Source organism: Microcaecilia unicolor, chromosome 5, assembly GCF_901765095.1.
Source record: "Microcaecilia unicolor chromosome 5, aMicUni1.1, whole genome shotgun sequence".
Classification (NCBI taxonomy): domain Eukaryota; kingdom Metazoa; phylum Chordata; class Amphibia; order Gymnophiona; family Siphonopidae; genus Microcaecilia; species Microcaecilia unicolor.
This window is the reverse complement of record NC_044035.1, coordinates 293957554-293976780: the sequence shown is the minus strand read 5'-3', so window position 1 is coordinate 293976780 and position 19227 is coordinate 293957554. Positions and strand designations below refer to the sequence as shown.

Sequence of the window (19227 nt, the reverse complement as noted above, 5' to 3'; positions counted from 1 at the left end):
CTAAGTTGGATTTGCGGGGGGCCTACAATTTAGTTCGAATCCGGTCAGGGGACGAATGGAAAACGGCTTTTAACACCCACGAGGGACATTTTGAATATCGGGTGATGCCGTTCGGTCTATGCAATGCCCCTGCGGTGTTTCAACGTCTTATTAGCTACGTGCTAGAGGATTTGCTAAACTCCACGGTGATTGTATATCTGGATGACATTCTGGTTTACTCTAAGGACCCCACGGAGCATACGGGCCATGTTCGCGCTGTGCTGCACCGGTTACGACAAGCCCATCTATTTGCTAAACTCAGTAAATGCGCTTTCCATCAGCGGTCATTACCCTTTTTAGGATATATTCTGCTACCCGGGGGCCTACAGATGGAGCCAGACAAACTCCGGGCCATTCGAGAGTGGCCACAACCGTTGGGACTGAAGGCACTACAACGGTTCCTGGGCTTCGCCAATTACTATCGCCAGTTTATTCCCCAGTATTCCTGATTGACAGCACCACTGACGGCGCTCACCCAAAAGAACGCGAAGGTCCGGGATTGGCCGCCAGAGGCGCAAGCGGCCTTTCGTCAGGTAAAAGAGGCCTTCGAGTCAGCGTCCATCCTGCTGGCCCCCGATCCGGAGAAACCTTTCATTGTAGAAGTGGACGCGTCCGCCTTGGGGGCCGGGGCGGTCCTCTCTCAAATCAACCCCGGAGGCCGGCGCCAACCGTGCTCCTTCTTCTCACGTAAATTCTCCCCAGCAGAACGGAATTATACGGTAGGGGATAGAGAACTCCTGGCCCTGAAATTAGCCCTGCAGGAGTGGAGGCACTTGCTGGAGGGAGCGGAGCACCGATTTACGGTCATCACTGACCACAAGAACCTTCTATACCTCCAAGAGGCTCAGCGATTGAATCCCCGACAGGCTCGGTGGTCATTATTCTTTGCCAGGTTTCATTTTCAGTTAGTATTCCGGGCGGCGTCCCAGAATACCCCGGCGGACTCGCTCTCCCGGGCATTTGAGGTCCCTGAAGAGACCAAGGAGGCTCATCCGATGTTAGATCCCGCGTGTCTCAGTGCAGCTACAGGGGAGGTCGCACCGATCAAGGAGTTCGTGTCGGCCGCCGACCGAAAGAGAGTCATGCAATGGGGACACTCAGCTAGATGGGCCGGGCACTTCGGGTATCAAAAGACTCTCCGATTCATCGCGAGACAGTATCAATGGCCGCAAATGAGGCGGGATATTCTCCAGTTTGTTACCTCGTGCCCGGTGTGTGCACGGACCAAGCCAGTAGGGGGACCTCCCGTGGGAGACCTGCAACCACTGCCCGTACCGACCACTCCCTGGTCGGAGGTATCCATGGATTTCATCACTGACCTACCCCGATCCCAGGGTCATACCGTGATTTGGGTTGTGGTAGACCGGTTCTCAAAGATGGCTCACTTTGTTCCATTCTCGAGCCTTCCTTCGGCAGCCTCTCTAGCCCAGGCCTTCATTCACCACATTTTTCGACTACATGGGCTGCCCAGTCGGATCATCAGTGACCGAGGACCCCAATTTACTTCACGCTTCTGGAGAGCCTTGTGCACGGCCTTGGGAGTAGAGACCCATTTCTCATCCGCCTACCATCCCCAAACTAACGGCATGGTTGAGAGAATTAACCAAACATTGAAAGGATTTTTGCGAGCGTTTGTTAACCAACGACAAGATAACTGGGCTTCTCTACTTCCCTGGGCCGAGTTCGCTTATAACCAGAGTGACCATTCATCCTCAGGGCATTCCCCGTTCTTCGTGGTATACGGACGACATCCTCGGCTTCCAGGGCCGTTCCCTTCTACCGCGGGAACCCCGGTAGGGGACCAAACCCTGGCAGACCTACAGAAGGTCTGGGAGATGGCGAGGGAACAACTACAGAAAACCGCTACCGAAGATAAAATCTTTGCCGACCGCCACCGGCGACCCGCCCCAGTGCTCCAGCCGGGGCAGAAGGTATGGCTAAGCACTAAGCATCTGAGACTCCGAGTGCCTTCCCGGAAACTAGGACCTCGATATGCTGGACCTTTTGCTATTCAAGAACGAATTGGACCAGTAACGTATCGGTTGCGGTTACCCGGGACCCTACGAGTGCACAACGCCTTCCATGTCTCTTTATTGAAGAGGTTTCGAGGGTCCGGATGGCACCCGCACTCAGCCAAGGAGGAGGCTCTCCAGGTGGCCCCGGATCCGGAGTATGAGGTAGGAGAGATTCTTGACTCAAAATGGCGGCGGGGGAGACTGTATTATTTGTTATCATGGAAATCTTTTGGCCCCGAAGACAACTCCTGGGAACCCGTAGCTAATGTACATGCTCCAGAATTGGTTAAAGCCTTCCACGCCCGATATCCATCCAAACCCGGGCCCCGGGAGAAGGGGTCATCCGGGGAGGATACTGTCCCATTCCGGGCCCTTACCTGCCGGTCCGCGGGCAGGAGCGGGAACCAGGGGCGCCCGTGGGATCCGGGACGGCCGGGAGAGGCTGCCCAGGGGATCGGCACTGCCGCCAGCTGCTCCGAGGCCGGCGATCCAGGGGAGCAAGCGCCGGCCTCGGAGAAGGAGATCCGCCGGCCAAGATGGCGGCGCCGGCGTCTTCGGTCTCCTCGCTGGAGCGGGACCAGCGAGGTGGCTCCGCCCACTCGCGCTGGATTGGCGCATCCACAGAGAGACTCCGCCCGCCGGACGGGAGGACCAATCCGGGTCCCTATGCCTGCCTGGGCGAAGAGGATTGGCTCCAGCTGTTACTATCGGAGGGACGAGCGGGGAATTTAAACGAAGACACGGAAGGGGTCCACTGCTTCCGTTTCGTGTATCAGAAGCCACTCCTGTGAAGACTGTGTTTGTTCCTAGTGTTCAGCTAGCCGTCCTGCTAGCCACCTCCTGGGAAGACTGTGTTTGTTCCTAGTGTTCCGCTAGCCGTCCTGCTAGCCACCTCCTGTGAAGACTGTGTTTGTTCCTAGTGTTCAGCTAGCCGTCCTGCTAGCCACCTCCTGGGAAGACTGTGTTTGTTCCTAGTGTTCAGCTAGCCGTCTTGCTAGCCACCTCCTGTGAAGACTGTGTTTGTTCCTAGTGTTCAGCTAGCCGTCCTGCTAGCCACCTCCTGTGAAGACTGTGTTTGTTCCTAGTGTTCAGCTAGCCGTCCTGCTAGCCACCTCCTGGGAAGACTGTGTTTGTTCCTAGTGTTCCGCTAGCCGTCCTGCTAGCCACCTCCTGTGTAGACTGTGTGCTGACTTCCAGCCAGGCCAGCCGTCACCCCGCGGTTCCAGCAGTCCTGCTGGCCGCCTGCAGCTGAGGGCTCAACCCTCGGTGAACGGCGGTCGCCGCGGGTGAAGATTCGGGGTGCTCGGCGGTTCCCTGGGGCCTTGTGGGGCTCGGGGAGACTCGAGAGCTCACCAACACCAGAGAGACATCAGAGACACGACATCCACCACCCTCTCTGTGAAAAAATACTTCCTGACATCTTTCCTGAGTCTGCCCCCCTTCAATCTCATTTCATGTCCTCTCGTTCTACCGCCTTCCCATCTCTGGAAAAGATTCGTTTGCGGATTAATACCTTTCAAATATTTGAACGTCTGTGTCGTATCACCCCTGTTCCTCCTTTCCTCCAGGGTGTACATGTTCAGGTCAGCAAGCCTCTCTTCATACGTCTTGGAATGCAAATCCCATACCATCCTCGTAGCTTTTCTTTGCACCGCTTCCATTTTTTTAACATCCTTCGCAAGATACGGCCTCCAAAACTGAACACAATACTCCAGGTGGGGCCTCACCAACGTCTTATACAGGGGCATTAAAACCTCCTTTCTTCTGCTGGTCACTCCTCTCTCCTCTCAATATTAAACAGCCTAGCAATCTTCTAGCTACGGCCACCGCCTTGTCGCACTGTTTCATCGCCTTCAGGTCCTCAGATACTATCACCCCAAGATCCCTCTCCCTGTCCGTGCCTATCAGACTCTCCCCGCCTAACACATACGTCTCCCTTGGATTTCTACTCCCCAAGTGCATCACTTTGCATTTCTTCGCATTGAATTTTAATTGCCAAACATTAGACCATTCTTCTAGCTTCTTCAGATCTTACCAGGGCTCAGTGCAAGACATCCATTAAATACATTTTCAACAGATTTCTTGCCCTCTAAAGATTTTACATTTTCTTTAACTGAGCATGTAACAAACTATCTTCTTTAACATTTGAACCTGTGGCAGCTTGCAGTGTTGCAATAGAAGAATCAAATTTGCTCAGATCTCAGATTCAGTCAATCTAGTCTCATGTTCAGTCACTTAGTAGTGATATTGTGTGAGAACTGACATAACTTAGATACTGTATTTTGAAGAGAAGATTCAATTTAACAATCTGCCAAATATCATGAAGAGTAATTGGCTTGTCTTGAGGAATCAATACCAATTCTGTCCCAGATTCCATCTGTACCAACACTGGAAGAGGAGCTCTAGAAACTATAGAGCTCACCTGTGGAGTCACAGAAGCCCCACCCAACAGACTAGTTGAATCAGAGGAGGAGTCTATACCAATTTGGTGATGATCCCCTGAGGTCAATGAAACAGGAGATGTTAGAGTACTCGCTTTTCCAGTGGTTGACATCATCCCAGTAGGGCAAAGAAGATGATCTATAAGGCCCTTAACAGAGGCAGCAGCCACTTTTGCTTTCCTCTTCCCTATCACAACAAATGAAGATAGATTCCTGCTCCTGGCTCCTAAGAGCTTGTTGTGCCCCTTTATACACATACCCACGGGCACATGTCTGCGGGCTGCATTCTGCAGCTAGGATGGCTTTTCATGGGTCTCCAAGGACCTCTCTGCAGACACCTAGGTGAATGCCACAGCAGTGCCTGTCCACTGTTATGTACAGCCCACAGGCTCCAAGCAAGTCCAATTTCTCCACATCTAAGATGGCTTTTCACAGGTCTGCAATGACTTCTCTGCTAATGTCAGACACCCAGGTGAATGCTGCAGTGATGCCTGTCTAATGCTATGTACAACCTATGGGCTCCAGGCAAGTCCCTCTACATGCTTTCTTAGTTGTCACTACACATTGAGCAGAGGGTTTCAACGTATCAACAATGACACCTTGATCTTTTTCCTGGGTGGCGACTCAATGCGGAACCTTGCATCACATAGCTATAGTTTGGGTTCCTCCTTCCCACATACATCACTTTTACACTTGCTCACACTAAACACCATCTGCCATTTGGTTGGCCAGTCTCTTAAGTTTTAGAGGATTTGCACTGGCTTCCTATTGTGAACAGACAATTCATAGTGGAGGAGTGGCCTAGTGGTTAGGGTGGTGGACTCTGGTCCTGGGGAATTGAGGACCTGAGTTCAATTCCCACTTCAGGCACAGGCAGCTCCTTGTGACTCTGGGCAAGTCACTTAACCCTCCATTGCCCCAGGTACAAATAAGTACCTGTATACAATATGTAAGCCGCATTGAGCCTGCCATGAGTGGGAAAGCACGGGGTACAAATGTAACAAAAAAATAGTTTTAATGTTTTTTTTAAGATTTTACATGGGATGGCTCCTGCCTCTGTATCCACAGCTGACCAATTCGATGCCTCCATTCGGAGAGCCAAGCATCGTTGGATGTGCCAACAGATATTAGTGTCAGCTACAAATAGTTTTTTTTCCTGAGCTGGCCCTTCAGAACTGAAAATGATGTCTGAACTGACTGTTTTTCAAAAACACTGTACTTGATGAAACTAATGAGCAGCAGATTGAAAGCACATCATAAGAGGGCTGTTTTTTTTTTTTAAGCTGTAGAGGAGGAGTAGCCTAGTGGTTAGTACAGTGGACTTTGATCCTAAGGAACTGGGTTCAATTCCCACTGCTGCTCCTTGTGACTCTGGGCAAGTCACTTAACTCTCCATTGCCCAAGGTACAAATAAGTACCTGTATATACTATGTAAACTTAAACTGCCTTGAATGTAGTTGGAAAAAAAACACAGAACGGCGCTATTTCAAGTTCCATTCCCTTTCCCTTGTTGCTGGAAGATGTGGTCAAGGCAACCACATGTTTGTTTGGGAATCATGGAAAGATTCAAAAGGGATTTGGACACATTTCTGGATAAAAAGCCCATAAAAAATTGTTAGCCAGGTAGTCTTGGGAGAACCATTGCTCATTCTCAGCAGTGAACTATGAGAAATACTTCTTTTTCAGATCTACCAGATACCTAGACCATCTGGGCTTGATGGACCTTGACTTGAGTTAGCATGGCTTTACTTTTGTTTGTATTTAGAAAGTTGGCATTTCTGTTGTTTTGCTATATTTAAATTTAAGTGGGGACCTATGGCTTTTAACCAAGTGTGGAACAGATGACTTTGCTAAAATTACGACTAAACTGGCCTATTTTCTTACAGGAAACAAAATTTAAAAACCTGCGATTTTAAGCATAGGGGAGGTTAAGTATACACGAGAAGCACGAGTCAAGTGTCACCAGGTGCGCCACTATCTGTTAGCAGAGATTTGAATGAAATTGGATGAGTGATTTAATAGTTATTGGGGTGGTGCTGGGACAGAAAGGTATGATATTAAAAAGGTCTGTCTTTTTGTGTTTTTCCTTCAAAGCAGCAGTCTTTTATTCCAACTCAGAACCTGAACCATGAGCCCCAGTACACCTAGTCTGATCACTGCCATAGAAATTTATTGTCTGGAACCCTGTATTCTTGTGCTCTGAATCACGCCACTTGCTGCCATCCTTAAACAATGATCACCACTCCATCCCCTCCTGTGAATTTTGAATGCTGCCTCCAAGAATCCCACTCCTAGCTGACCTAGGAAGGAGAAGGCATGACCCAGGGATTTTCCATATGGCAGCATAGCACTTGCCACCTGGCCAGCCTCTAATGATAGTTCTTTCTACCTTATATCACATTTTACCATCTTTGCCAGTATTAGGTGCATTGGGTACAATGTAGGTAATGGAGAAATAACTCATCTATGGTTTTTCATGTCCTTAGAACATTAACATTGTAGAACCACCAAGATGCACAGTATGTTGCAAATACTACTGTTCACCATCAATTTATTTCTATATACATGTTTAATATGTCACTTTTCTTTCTCCTGTTTAGGAAACGGCCAGCTATGATTGGGCTAGAAGAGGCTGAGGCCCAACTTTCAGAATTAGAGCTGCTTTCTAGTATGTTTCCTACTGAAGCAGAATTTGTTGTGACGGATCACCTGGCTTTAGCAGAATTGAGGGATTATGTTGAAAAGCAGACTTCATTTGTGCCATCTTCAAAAATTCATTTCATGATCAATATAAAACTGGAAATTCCTAATGCAGGAGAGGTAATGTGGTCATAAATATTGTATGTTTTTGAATTTTCCAGAAGCTGTGCTGAAGACTGGGCTTGAAAACTTCCAGGTGCCAGGTCGCCATGGCAATTAGAAATTTCCATCTGGCACCTGGGATTTTTGTGCTCTGGTTTGCAGGTGCTGATGGAGCAAGAATGTCATTATTTCTGCATAGTGGGGCTCTGTGTGAGTCTGAGTTGTGTCATGCAGGAACTCTTGCTCTGGTCTCATAAGACACTCAGCTCAGACTCATTTAATGCTGCAAGTTACAGGGAGGAGGAAGTTCTCCCTGTGTGGATAGTTGGGTGGCCATCGCAGGGGTGAGACTGGCTTGTTGGAGCAGGACTAGGGCTGGTGGAGAAAGAGGAGATTGGTTTGCTGGACTAGAAGTAGGGGCTGAGAAGGTGGTTGACTGGTTTGCTGGGTGGTGAGTGCTAGCTGGGCTGAGGATTAGGGTTAGGAGCTGGGGGTGACTGATTTTAAGATATGAGTGAGACTGGATGATGATGGGGGGGGTGGGGGGAGAGCAAGTGATGATGGGGAGGGAGTGGAGAAGAGTGCAAGCAGTGGTGTGCTGGAGCATGCTCTCACGGGCTCGCGAGAGCCGTTTAAGTTTTTAAGAATTTTGGGAGCCGGTTGTTAAAGTAGGCCTCCCCATGGCTACTTTAACAACTGACTCCCAAAATGTGGGCTTGGGCCCCCTCCTGAATTCATTTTTACTTTGCTGGCAGTAATGCTGGCCCCACCAGCCAAGTAAATAGACTGCTGCTGCTGCTCCCTGCTCCTTGTTTCTGACTCTGAGCATCAGGCTGAGACTTTTCATGCAAGTGCAAGAAGGTTCTATCATGCTGCTCAGAGCCAGAAACAAGCAGCAGAGAATGGTGGCAATCCATTTATTGGCTGGTGGGGCTTGACAAAGGTATGCCTAGCGTGCCCGCACAAGGGAGGGGAGAGAGAGGCATGTATTCCGCCCCCCCCCCCCCCCCAAAAAAAAAAAAGAATTTTAGGGCCGGCTATACCTGGAGAGAGAGCCCGTTGTTAAAAATTTGAGTGCAAGGCTGGGTGGGGGGTTGCTGGCTGTGTGCATTTCTGTCAGTGGCCTGCAAGAGTTCATTATGGACCTGATTTACTAAGCTTTCTTTTCCCTTAGACACAGAATAGGATAACAGCCTTAGTAAATCAAACCCTTAAGTAGTTCTAGTCTCAACTTCCGAGACACTCTCCACCCATCAACTCTCCTCCTCAGTTTCAATGGAAACAGTGGCCTGGGGCTAGGAGGAGGAGGTCTCAGCTGCTGGCTCCTAAGAACATAAGTGTTACTTAATGGGACAGACCAAAGGTCCATCAAGCCCAGTATCCTGTTTCCAACGGTGGCCAATCCAGGTTACAAGTACAGTACAATGCATTTTATGTTGCTTATCCTAGAAATAAGCAGTTGATTTTCCCAGAGTCCATCTTAATAATGGCTTATGGAATTTTCTTTTAGGAAGCTATCCAAACCTCTTTTAAACCCTGCTAAGCAAACTTCTTTTACTACATTCTCTGGCAAAGAATTCCAGAGTTTAATCACCCGTTGAGTGAAGACATATATTTTCTCCAATTCATTTTAAATTTACTACTTTGTACCTTCATTGCATGCCCCCTCATCCTAGTATTTTTGGAAAGAGTAAACAAGCGATTCACGTCTACCCGTTCCACTCGTTTTATAGACCTCTATCATATCTCCCCTTGGCTGTCTTTTCTCAAAGCTGAAGTGCCTTAGCCGCTTTAGCCTTTCCTCATAGGGAAGTTGTCCTATCCCCTTTATCATTTTAATCACCCTTCTCTGTACCTTTTCTAATTCCTCTATATCTTTTTTTAAGATGCGGTGACCAGAATTGCACACAGTATTTGAGGTGTAGTCGCTCCATGGAGCGATCACAAAGGCATTATAACGACCTCATTTTTGTTTTACATTCCTTTCCTAATAATACCTAACATTCTATTTGCTTTCTTAGCTGCCGCCGCACACTAAGCAGAGGGTTTCAACATATAATCAACGATGACACCTAGATCTCTTTCCTGGTCGGTGATTCCTAATGTGGAATCTTTCATTACGCAACTATAGTTCTGGTTCCTCTTTCCCACATTCATCATTTTGCGAGTGAATTCCATAGACATGTGCAACCATCATGAATGTTGTTATCTTCTTATAAGAAACTAATCGCAGATGATTAATAGGGAAAGGGGATAGGATTTGATCTACCACCTTTCTGTGATTGTATATAATATGTAAACTGCTTTGATTGCAGATAATTATTTTGTACCTGAGGCAATGGAGTTTTAGTGACTTGCCCAGAGGCACAAGGAGCTGTAGTGGGAATCAAACCCAGTTCCTTGGTTCTCAAGCCACTGCACTAACCATTGAGCTACTCTTCCACCAATAAATTGGACTTAATGATAAGTAGAAAACCAGCTTAATAAGGAACCTATCCAAATTTGCCTGCACCATAAAGCTGCAAAAAACCGTGGAGAATAAAGACCAGAACTCTTGGCTCGCTGATCCAAATTTGCACACATACGCTGAAGGTTCAGGCTCAAGTAATCTTAGGTCATTAAAAAAAAAACCCCACTTTATATCAACCTGTCAATTTTTTGGAATCCTTTTATTTCTCCTCAATTGGGACTTTGTCTCTGGTTTGCTTTTCTGCACTGGATTTTTAAAATGTTGTATATTTTGCTGCTAAAAATGACAGGGCCTTCAGATATTGGGAGGGCAGAGGGGTTGGGGTCAGATGGCTGGCCACTCTGGGAAGACCTACCCTCCTCGGGAAGGGGTGGTGGTAGCAGTGGCGAGTGATCAGGGGGGTGGGGGGGAAGAGAGTTCTGGTTTCAGCCAAAAATGCACGAGCATTTTCAGCTGAAAACATACTACTGTTGTTCCTGCTTGTAAGAGCTTTAACCAGTCACCAGTCTTCACAACCAGGTAAGTGGGATAATAGAATTTAATAATTAATCTTAATTTGACAAGGCTTCCATGAGGTTTTCCAAGACTTTTATTTGTTTGGAACCCAGGCTGCTGGTCCTATAAACAGTCTGACAGCCATCTGCTTTGGGCTAAATCTGCTTCTCTCTGAGGGCCATTTAACCCAAATGAACTTATACAGTCTCTTCAGCCAAAGCTGCTAAACTGAACTGGCTTGATTCCATATAAATTGAATGAATCAACAAAATGTAGGGGGGACCAAGGATATCCAAGGAGGAGCACCAGAGGTAGAAAACTGTATTATAAAATATTTGTACAGTTTGCTTTTTACATAACTTTTTAAAATAAAATGTTCACCAGAACATATAAATTGCAGCACACAAATACAGATGGACTCAACACTGGAGGACAAGGCCAGTGCTGGGCAGACTTCTAATGACAAGGACAAATCAAGGTATTAATATAGAAACAAATATTTTCCATAGAAGGGGAAAGTGGTAAAACTAGAGGATGTGAATTGAGGTTGTGGGGTGGTAGACTTAGGAGTAATGTCAGAAAATTCTTTCACAGAGAGGGTGGTGGATGCCTGGAATGACCTCCCAAGGGAGGTGGTGGAAAAACAAACTGGCGTGGAATTCAAAAAGGCATGGGATGCACAGGGGATCTCCAATTAAAAAAAGGAACGATATTAAAAAAAAACAAAACCCAAAACGTAAAGGTTTGCATGTCAAGTGGAGCTTAGATAGCAATTCTGACTGCATCAACTAAGGCTGGTGCTGGGTTGGCTTGTACGGTCCAAGTCCCACATATGGCAATCCGCTTTAGGATGGGCTGGAGAGCTTTCACGGAAACTCCAGTGGTTTGGAATGTGAGGACAGTGCTGGGCAGACTTTTACGGTTTTTGTCCCACAAATGACAAACTGATTTGGATAGGCTGGAGAGGGCTTTGACGGCAACTCCACTATTTTACTATATATGTAGTATCGCATCGTACCTTTATACAGAGTTTATTTTGTTGGGCAGACTGGATGACCTTATAGGTCTTTATCTGCCGTTATTTACTATGTTACTGTGACACAGAACTGTGTTTCGGCAACATTCGCCTGCTTCAGGAGTTACAACATCTGAATGGTAAATTACTGAAAACTAATGCACTGTGGACACCCTCATTAGTTAAGGGTAAAACACAATGTGGGTAGCAGTGGGGTTACAATCACAATTGGGTGAAATCGGGGACTACAGATCCCGCACTGCTTTGGGTATAAGTTTAAAACCAGGACTGGCCATGAAGTCTCCCTCCTGGAACTGGGTAACTTGGAAGCTCTGCAGTCTTCATTAGTCCATTCCATACATTCCCTAGTCTCTGCAGCATCTTTGCTAAATTCTATGTGAAAGACTAGCTCCACCTTAAAACTGCACAAACAGTTACTGGCTGAGGTCCTCTTCCCCTTCACTTTTTTCAGTGTTTCTTTCTTCGCCAGCCCAGGACTGTTCCTGCCAACAATTACAAACCCCTGTAAAAAAAAGTTCTGTTGACTGCTTTTCCTGAAATGTTATCAGCTCAAGATACTTATGATTTCAAAGTGCCAGACCCATGTGCCATATTTTGCAATCTGTATTGTATCAAGGCTATCTTTTTAAAAAGTTAACTCAGAAGGTGTATCAGCTTATATGTAGTTGATTGCCATCATCTCTGAAATCATTATGTGATATACAACAAATAAAGCCACACAATAAAATAACATTAAAAACATACTAATAGAAGCATACGGGCCTAAACCTCCTGTCAACCCCCTCACCATACACCCGCCTGAACAAATACCCTTTCAGTTCCCAACACCCTCAACTCCTATTCCATCTGTAAATAGGTAAGGAGAGCATTCTACATTTGCGGTAGTTGAACTAAAAAAAAAAAGCCGTATCTCAATGCCCCACCTTCTTAACAAACCTTTGATTTGGAATAGACAACAGCCCCTTTCTCTGCTAATTCAATATCCTACTCAACCTTTATGGATGCAACTTAGAGACCAAATAGTGGATAAGGTGCTGTGGGGGCAGGATCAAGCCTAATAGCAATACTTCCTACCTACTACATCCTAAGTTTCACTGTGGGCGTTTTTCCCCAGGCATTGAACAGTCCTGACTTCATTGATGAGTGAAGTACTGAAACAGTCCTGACTTCATTGATGACTGAAGTACATTCTGCTTTTGATCAGAATAAAGTGGCCCTAGTTGTCTCACTTGACCTCTCAGCAGCTTTTGACTTAATCACAAATTGCTAGTAGCTAGGCGCTCATCTATTGGCATAACATGTTGTGTCCTGGTCCAGTTTTCATCTTTCATTCGTGGTTGTGCTGAGTTGTTTTGTCTTTGATGCGTAAATTGTTCTGTTGTGTCCCTCAGGGCTCTGTGCTTTCTTATATGTGCTTTAAAATATTTCTGAGGCCCTTTAGCTATTTTTATCCAATCTTTAGGTATAAATGTATACTATTATGCAGGTAACATCCTCACTATGTAGACCAATGTGAGCCTGTCTTACTCCGCTTCTGTCCTGTATTTTGATCAGGTTTCTTTTTGACTACAGAATAATCAACTTGTATTAAAACCATCAATAACAGTAGCCATTTGGCTGACTCACTGAACTGCAAGACTTTTTTTTTTTTTTTTGGCCACTTTCACTATTAGGCTCCACCGTCAACTTTTGATCTCTACCCCCAAATGAAATGCTAACTGAACTAAAGGCTGACCAAGTTTCAATTTCAGTACCGAAACCAACCAAAATCCAGATTCAGCTATATTTCAGTTTCGTCCAAAAATGCCAGTGCATTTTTGGCTGAAACCAAAACACTTCTCTCCCCCTTAAGAGACTGCTGTGGGAGGTCACAGCAGCCATTTTGAGATTGGAGCCGTTATGTGCAGGAGTGACTGGTAATCAACAAGGCCACTAGACCACCATGGATTCTGATGTAGGCCTGGGGAAGGAGGCAGCTTTCTTTCAGGGGCTGGGGCCATGCTGCCTGTTCTTGATTGGGGGGGGGGGGGGGGTGTTGTACTGCCCAGCTTTGGTCAAAACTGTGCAGTGAATTTCAGCTGCAGACTTGGTTTCAGCCAAAACTGACCAGTTTCAGTTGCCCTCTAAATACTAATGCGCCTGAGATACTGGAAAAGAACTAAAAGTACAAATAACTTTCACCCCTTGTAATATGAAGTGACATCTTGAGTTTCTCATGCCAACACTTCCCCTTATCCAGGGAAATGTGAAGGAAAATCTAATAGGCTCTTTCTCCCTTTTAGTATTCCTTCCTTCTCAACAGGAGGCACTAGGGAGCCTAAACTCTTCCCCAAGAAAAGAATTCATAGGAAAATTTTCTTTGAAGTACTTTTGTTCTCTTTCAAAAGGCATTCTGCATAGCTCCCCTATTATTCAGGGTGAATAATCAGAAGACATCTGTTATTTCATCCAGCATCCCCCTTATGAAACCTTCTCCAGTAACAGGTCACAGCTCTGTTACCTTCCTTGCACCACCTGTTGCTCCGTCTGGAGAATACCACTTGACAGTCTTCACAGGACATGCAAATTAACCACCCAGAAGGCAAATCTTCTCTCACGGGCTATACTTTAATTACTCTGAAGGGGTATTCTCCTTGTACCAAACACTTTAACAAGCACTCAAACTGAGCCCTCCACTGGGGAACATGTGGGTAAGTTATACAGTACTTAGCCAGCTTCCCAGGATATGCAAATTAACCATTCTAAATGCAAATCCACTCCAATTAGCTTCTGCTAACCACGCTGTAGGGGTTACTCTTCTTTCCAACAAGCAATTCATTACACTCTCTTCAACTGAGCCCTCCACTGGGAGATGAGGGTCTCTGATAAAACAGCCACCACCCTTTGGACAGGATTTTACTTCACCTCAACTTTACAAACCTGTTCTCCACCCCCCGGCTGTTCATATTAGTCTTATTTCAAGGCTCACACCGTTACTTCTACATTGTAGCCAAATCAGTTTTTTTCATCCTTCCCATTCTGGACTTCAGGTAAGTACTTTTGTCTTTCTTTAGAGATCCTTTCCTTTGGTATCCAGTCATCAGTTACTTGGCATCCTTCATTCATCTTGGAGGACTCCTTCCCCTTCTCCTTGGAGAAAAGGTGTTTTTAAAGGGCTACTTCCTACCAAACCCACCCTTCCAGAGCTCCTCCTATATTCTAGAATAGTACAGAATCTTATCCAATGGGCTTGCCTTCTGAAGGGAACTATTCCTACCTTCAGCCATGGGCCCTCCTCCCGTTCCACTTAACACAGGGATAACCTCCCCCCCCCCCCCCCCCCCCCCAGCTATCTGTGTCAGGGGTATCATTGAGGCAGAGCTCCCCTTAGTGGTCTTTACAAAATAACACAAGGGCCTCCACCACTGGAATGCCCTCTAGTGGTTACTACCCATCTAAACAGGCTTCTCCTACTCCTGAGTGCCCTTTAGTGGCTCCTTTCAGGTCATTACAGCAGTCTTCCACCATAAGAGCTCCCTCTGGTGGCTAGGTCGTGTCAAGGCATGCCCTATTTTATCACACACTACATCCAACTGGACTCTACACACCAGTCTAGAAATGGAGCCCAGACCTTGTTGTCCCTTTTAATGGGCTGTTGGCTTACTTAAGTAATATGTTTTCGATAGACAACTATGGTATGTTCTGAGTTTTGCAGCAGCTTGCAATTTCTCTGAACTAGGGTCACACAGGGGAAGAATACTTTTTCATGAGCAACAGACCAGTCTTGAGGGGAGAAGCTGCAGTAGATTTTAGGGTCGTTCAGAATAATAATGTTCAATGTTTAACCATTGAATTTTAGCACAAGACCACCAAATATGCAGATAAGTACCCTCTTCCCCACATCCCCTCCAGCATAAATTGTTTCTTGAGGAGGGGAAGTGGGCAGGTGTGGATAGGGAGAAGTAACACCAGTATAGCATTTTTATACCAATCAGAGAAGCAGAAAAAGAAATTCTAAACATGTTCTGATGTACCAATTGCCAGTCCTTATCAGTAAGGGAGGAACCTAAATCTTGTTAGGATCCTATTAAATATCTAGGAGTTTTCATTGATCAACAGTTAGTTTGACCTTCATATTTCTGCTGGTGTCATGCTGCTTCTGTGCTTGCTATCAGTTTTGGATTATCCAGCATGTTTAGGACAAGAGTACTACTACTACTACAAATCATTTCTATAACCAACAGACAGTCCTACATGCCCTTATTACATCCTGTTTAGATTATTGTAATGTGATTTTCACCAGTGTTCCACAGTTCTTGCTCAAATATCTACAACATACAAAATACGGCAGCTAGGCTCTATGCAGGATGCACAAGTTTGGCCACGTGTCACCTTTACTTTATCAACATCACTGGCTCCTCCTCAGTTATTATTTCCAGTTCAAAATTCTACTTCCATTATGTAGCTTCCCATTATTCCAGAACCTGTGTGGGGATAGTTGTGTAAGATAGAGAGTATACAGTATTCTCTTGCACTTGATACCTATGTGGGAGTGGTTTAGGCATTGTCAGATTGCCATGGATTTTCTGACACTTGTAAGTGGTAGAGACTTCTACCGTCTCATTTTACCTCCAAAGCTATGTGGTTTCCAGAGAGCTGCTGAGAGGTTAAATGGTGGTAATAAAACTCTTACTTAATTTGAGTCAGCTATTAGTAGTTGTTTGATAATTTAGGAGCCCATTTGCTAAAGCTTAGCATGCGCAAACCGACATTAGTGTGTACTAAATGTGGCATGGCTCATAGGTATAATAGGATGTGCAGCATTTAGCATTTGCTGTTTGTTAGCACACTCTAAACTTTACTAAAAGGGTCTCTTAATGTTTTAATATGTATTTTTTTAAACATTTCTTGTATATATTTTTTATTAGTTATTGTATTTTATCATACAATTCCATTTAAAATAAATATGCTGATAGAGCAATACCTGGGCTCTGGTGTGACCATTCAGCATGTTTATATTAGAGGTAATTTAACCCCACAGAGTCTAACACTTTGTCCACAGGTGAACAGCACTAACAACACAACAGAAGAGTAATGTTCTATGACTTTTGGAACTTCACATGTCCTCTTGTTGGCAATACTCAAAGCTCTGTGTGTGTCTGTAGTGACTCCAAAGTAAACCCCTTAATAGGGCCTTTTTTAAATCAAGCTACGCTAGTGCAGCTTGATAAAAGAGGCCCTTAATATACCTATCTCAAAGTAGGTAAAACTGAAACACATCTTTAGAAAATAATATTGAGTCCACTTCTACTAAGGGAAGCTTTAACTGAGGGAAAGGAGGAGAGACTATAAGAAATATCTTCACTATACTAACATTTAATGGAGTATCCTTTTACTTTTTAATATCTCTCAGGCTGTAGGAGAAAGCATTATGGAACACTGGTGTTTGCTATTGATAAACTATAACTCTGCTCTTTTTCTCATTCTTGTTTGTCTGAGATGGGCTCAAGACACACAAATGAAGAATAAAGCATAAAAGACCTTGGAAGATTATAAATTTGTTGATGGGAGAGCTTTCTTCTGTTTCTTAGGGAATCGGTTCTTCTACTGGCACTAGGTGCGCTGTGTAATGCAATAAAATATCAGTTATGCAGCTGTCTGGCAGTTTATGCTTTCTGATTTTTATATTTAATTTTTTACAGCATATACCTTACAGATCTATTTTTATTTTTTTAGGAAATGCTTTCTGTGTCCTGTGCTTATCCTTTTAATTACCCTGCTGCTCCACCGGAGATTATTGTCAGGTACTGTATACTTACAGAATAGTTCATGTTTGGATGACAGTAGACCTTAACATGGGCCAGATGTACTAGGCATTTTCCACAGACACAGAGGATAGTTTTCTAATGGCTGCCTAACGAGAGCAGCAAGTATATACATAAATCACACCATTTTTTTTTTGTACAAGAAAGTGCATGCCTACTTTCCTTTTGAACATTAGCATACAGAAAATACATGCACACATTTACATTTGCTGTCTGGTAGACACAAATTTCCCACTTTATTTTCCATGCATATGGGCATCAAGTCCAGACATGACCTGGGTAGATAAATGTATTCATATGCAGCACTGTGGGTGCTTGAGTACCCCCAATAATGAGAAAACTACTTGACTGTGCTCAGAGAAGGGTAATTGCTGTTGGGTTTAGCACCCCAATCATATTGAAGAAGTTAGTTTTTATGGTCTTATGTACATAATTTTTAAGCATATATACTCTAAGCAGATTTAGACGAAACCGTATATAAAATGCTATTGTACATACCAGTATGTATATGTACACACACACACACACACACACCACATCGGATAAGCGCATGCTCTGTTTAACTGCATGCCGTACTTGGGTCCCGTTTTTGGCGCCATCAGTTTCTATGGGGACAAACTTCGGTTTAGCGCACCACTGATAAGTGCAAGATTCACTTATATTTATTTTTATTTATTTTTGTTACATTTGTACCCTGCGCTTTCCCACTCATGGCAGGCTCAATGCGGCTTACATAGGGCAATGAAGGGTTAAGTGACTTGCCCAGAGTCACAAGGAGCTGCCTGTGCCTGAAGTGGGAATCGAACTCAGTTCCTCAGTTCCCCAGGACCAAAGTCTACCACCCTAACCACAGGCCATGCATGGTTTAAGACTGCTCCTCTGCATGAAAGACTCCGCATAAGCCCACACGCGGAATATGGAAGCCGATTGGCGTGTGACAAAGGGGCGGTAAATTTGAAATCTCGTTGGTTAACTGCCACAGGCAGAAGAAGCGAAAGAATGTTGTTATGGAGTCGTCATCATTGCGCAACAAACAAAGTCAAGCATCTATTGCTAAAGAACATGGTGTCAATCCCAGCCAAATTTCACGTATCTTGAAGCAGAAAGACCAGCTCCTGGAAGACTGGCAAAATACAAATCCACACCGGAAACGAAAATGGGCGAGAAAAGCTGAGGAGGTAGAAGATGCTCTTCTTCGGTGGTTTTCTTAAGTCAGGAGCAGACAGTTTCCTGTCAGTGGTCCACTGCTTATGGAGAAAGCTAATCAGCTAGCTGAAAGTCTTGGACTAACTGAATTCAAAGCCACTGTTAGATGGTTGGAAAGATGGAAGGAGAGGAACCTGAAATTCAAGAAACAGCATGGTGAAAAACAAGACGCCGATGACTTTGGTGCTGAAAATTGGGTTGTTTCAGTTCTTCCTACCATCTTAATGAGTTTGCACCTCGTGACGTTTTCAGTGCTGATGAAAACGGTCTCTACTGGCGAGCGATTCCTGATGGAACACTTGCATTCAAACATGCCGAAACTACTGGAGGTAAAACATCGAAGGACCGACTGACGAGCCTCCTTTGCTGCAATATGGATGGGAGTGAGAAGTTGGAACCCCTCGTCATTGGAAAGAGCAAACAGCCCCGTTGTTTTAAGAAAGTTAAGCGACTTCCTGTGTGATATGAGGCTAACGCAAATTCATGGATGACTGGGGAAATTTGGAAGCAGTGGCTAAAGAAGTTAGATACTAGAATGCGGGCACAAAAACGTCAGATTTTGCTGCTTTGTGATAATTGTGCTGCACACTGAGATGATGACAAGCTGTCTAACGTCAAGGTGGTCTTCCTGCCTCCAAACACTACCTCTCTGATCCAACCTATGGATCAGGGCATAATAGCCAATTTCAAACAACATTATCGAGCTCTTGTGCTACGTCGTCTGATGAGCGTTATGGATGACCAGACTGGCAAGGATAAACGTGCTGTTGAACTGGCTCGTAATCTATCACTGTTGGATTTATTTCCGAACTGAAGAAGAAGGGCAACCTTCGAAAGCTAATCAAGAAATGTACTAAGTTATGTCCAATAAAAAAGGTATAATCTTATTTTCTTTTTCATGTTTTATTTTGTTTTATTT

The 19227-nt window shown here is 45.0% G+C and overlaps 1 protein-coding gene across 2 annotated transcripts in view; it reads left to right on the top strand.

The window, feature by feature from the left end:
* The window catches only part of RWDD2B (RWD domain containing 2B), a 36263-nt gene that overhangs the window by 8423 nt on the left and 8613 nt on the right, over window positions 1-19227 (top strand). For both annotated transcript variants that reach the window (XM_030204286.1, XM_030204287.1), the window contains exons 2-3: window positions 7096-7315; window positions 17014-17081. In XM_030204286.1, coding sequence (XP_030060146.1) covers window positions 7109-7315; window positions 17014-17081 — 275 coding nt within the window. In that variant the 5' untranslated portion in view covers window positions 7096-7108. The remainder of the gene's footprint in view (window positions 1-7095; window positions 7316-17013; window positions 17082-19227) is intronic.